The following is a 3,381-nucleotide window of genomic DNA, read 5'->3' as shown; positions in this document are numbered from 1 at the left end:
ACGGGCCCCCGGCTGTGTTGGGGGAACAGCTCTGTCCAGATCAGGGGACCTTAAAGACAGCATAATATTTGTCCTCTGTGTGCCTTTTCTGGCTATTCCTCCACAAAGAAACCCCCCGCCCCTTCCTGCTGTAGGATTTTGAGCTCAGAGCTGGAGTTTCAGACAGGTAGGGATGATCAAAATGCAACCCTGTTTTGGCTTGAAAAGTAGAAAAAGAGAAGCATGACTATTTTTTCTCCATGCTCTGGCAACTGCCTCCAGAAATATAACTTCTTCAAATATGAGTGTATGCTTCCAACTTATACAAAACAATGCGTTTTGATCATTCGGTGGATATTTTTTAAGTAAGCCCTCAAGAAACGGGTAATTCCTCATCTAAGAGCCTCCGCGATTGCTGTGAATGTGGCACTACTATCCCGCCTCTATTGGTAAAGATTACTCATGTGTTTTCAGACACAGTTCCTGCCAGGTCCTACCGAGCTTCCCTAATTCCCTTCATCTCCCCTGGCTCCCGAAAGCCAGTGTAAATTCACCAGCACTAGTTGTGGGAACACTATTGCAGTGCTGCTAGCATTGGCACGGGGAAAATCCCATTACGAAGTCAGATGCTGGTTAAAGAATCTGTGGATCATATAGAGTGACGGCTGGAGTCACTGGTATAATTAGTAATAAATAATCATAAGCAAGACAGCTAGCAAAAGGAAGCGGAGAGCAGGCCGACAGTAAAAACAGAGGCACTTGCCATTGAGCTCTGTGATATTATTTTTTTTTACTCCACTTTGTGGATTAAAATACGTAATTTGTTTTTCCTAATTTGATGTACATTATATCTTCATTATTACAATTTAACTCCTGGGTTAAAATCCTGCCCTTCTTACTTACTCTGATTGACTTCAACGGTCTGTGGAATTTGACCGCTTCCAATTAACACTATCCACTTGGGTTTCCGCTTAGCATTATCATGCACTGTTAATTGTTTAATAAAATGACTGTGTTGGGCATGTGTGTGAGAAACAGGGAGAGAAAAAGTGTATCTGGCAAGGAAACTTTTCTTCGTGAATAAATACCGTAAAATAAAACATACAGCTTTAAGCCTCTAAAAATAAGGAAAATGTAATTTGTAATAAATATATATATATTTACAAAATTACACCTGGCCTCCTGTGATTGTCAGAGCTGAACAGTATCTCAATTACAGCAGTACAATGTGGCTTTTAAAGTGCCTATATATTTGTCTCAAGTAAAAAGGGGAAAGCAGTATTGTCTATTAAGTGTCAAAAGCCTTTTCTTTAACTGCAGAAGGCTTGGACAGACTAAGGAAATATTTCATCTGGAAGAGAAATGCTAAAAACTACCCTTCACGTTACTGGAAAACCTATTATCAAATGCTAAAACCTCTTCTTTAATCCCTGAGTATACACAGCAACAGAGCGGGCTTGGTTCTAAGTATTTAAACCTTTGTTAAGGAAAAGACAACATAAAAAGGGATGCAATCCACCTGCTAATTAGAAACTTTATTTGCTGAGATACTGTTCAGATGAGCTTTTTAGAACATTTCATTCTCTTTGTACTTTCAAAATGAGACTGCATTTTACTTACGGGGAAATGCAGTTGACTTTTACTCCTCTGTCAATCCACTCGGTTCCTAATGTCTGTGTTAATTTTACGACCCCGGCTTTTGAGGCGTTGTACGCCAACTGCTTCTGCGGGTGCGGGACTAGAAGGGATTCAGAAATAGAAAATTATTTATTCTCCACAAATTAAGACAGCTTAGGCACTACATGGACAATTCCCTGCATTGAGATGAACTATTTGCCATTTCCCCTGATGCTAGGCAGGGAGCAGCAAGAATTTAGCCACCCACAACACAAAACTCTAAATCTGTATTTTGCCGTCCAACATGTTTGCCTCAGCAGCTGGGCTACTGGGAAAAAGTGGAGGGGGGAAAAAAAGAAAGAAAGAAATTTTCAAGGTTCCGTATTTGGGCAAAGCCAAAACCAGTGTATCAAACGCACATACTCAATATTTGACTACTCCCAAGAAAGATAAATAATCATATACGCACATGCACATACACATATGTGTTTATATACAAAATACTTGTACACTGTAGTACTAATAAACTATAGTATAGTATAATGATATGATACAATATAATGATATAATATGAAACAATATGACATAATATAACATAATATAATGTAATATGATATAAGTGCATAATAGATTTTATATAACATATATTATATATAGCTTCTTGGAACAAATTATTCTCCTTAATTTTTACATTATCCGTAGTCTGAAGCAAACACAGCATATTATCTAATCAGTGTTTGTGTGGATGTGAGCACAGGTGCGTCCCAAAAATTCAGAACACCCACCACTTTCAAAATCTGAAGCTTTTGAAAATGTTTCAAAGATGTCACATGTCAGTCAGAGAGGGAAAATGATCGGCTTGCTAATTACAATGTTCAGGCTTGTTAGTGCTGTGTGCTCGGGTGGCTCTGCCCCTCCACCAGCTCTCACGCTTACAGTATTCCCAGGAAAGCTACTTAAGGACAAATCCCCAGTGGGTGTAAAGTGCTTTAAACCCACGGGAGTCAAACCAAGTCGGTCCAGCTGGTGGGATTTACACCCACAAAGTGTCTCTCCTTGGACTTTTCTGGCTGCCATCATGACTTCATTAAACAAATCCAGTGCAAAGCACTGATCCATAATTAGCACCGTATCGGTACTGAGCGTCACTGAGATGCTGACTCTTTCACGGAGGGAGAGTGGGGAAAATCAGTGCTAAATATCAGTAATCACAAAGGCAAGCAATTGTAGCCTGTGGGGTGAGGTAACGCTGAACCCTGGGAGCAGGTGTATTGCTGCGTTTGTGCAAGGTACAGCAGGCAAACCCCACAGCATTTTGATAAAAGCACATAAGTGGCACTGGTAGGTGGCATTAAATTGGTCTTAATTTATTAAGTTAAGCCGGTGCATCAGTTCTAGATCACTACTATCCGTGGTATCCCAACACATCCACTGTTGCTTTTATTGGCTAAAACTATTGTTTTTGAGTATGTCAATTTAAAGGGTGAAAAGATGATGATAACGAACTGAGTTACCCAAACTCTGAAAGAGCCAAAAGTCCTGCAGCCGGAAGAGCTGCAAATTACCGAGCACGTGAATAAGGACCTTTGCCTTGAACAAGGATGTTTGTGAATAGATTTAAGGCACACACGTGATGGGAGCAACAATTAGTGTTTCTTTTTTTCTGCATGTGCTGAAGGTTTGCTCAGAATTCGGAGGCCTTCTGCTTGCTACAAAGAGCATTTCACACCACGGCCCCCCTCTGCCAACATTTATTCTGCGCTCGTTTTTTGTTCAATATGAAAT

The 3,381-nt window shown here is 40.2% G+C and overlaps 1 protein-coding gene across 1 annotated transcript in view; it reads right to left on the bottom strand.

Annotated features, from left to right (window-relative positions):
- LOC103921829 overlaps positions 1–3,381 on the bottom strand; it is a 33,495-nt gene that overhangs the window by 4,889 nt on the left and 25,225 nt on the right. Inside the window, exon 10 of the mRNA XM_009329854.1 lies at positions 1,600–1,717. Within this exon, the coding sequence (XP_009328129.1) occupies positions 1,600–1,717 (118 nt within the window). The remainder of the gene's footprint in view (positions 1–1,599; positions 1,718–3,381) is intronic.

This window comes from Pygoscelis adeliae, unplaced genomic scaffold (assembly GCF_000699105.1).
Source record: "Pygoscelis adeliae isolate BGI_AS28 unplaced genomic scaffold, ASM69910v1 Scaffold67, whole genome shotgun sequence".
NCBI lineage: Eukaryota > Metazoa > Chordata > Aves > Sphenisciformes > Spheniscidae > Pygoscelis > Pygoscelis adeliae.
The sequence above is the reverse complement of the archived record's forward strand: the minus strand, read 5'-3'. Positions and strand labels throughout refer to the sequence as shown.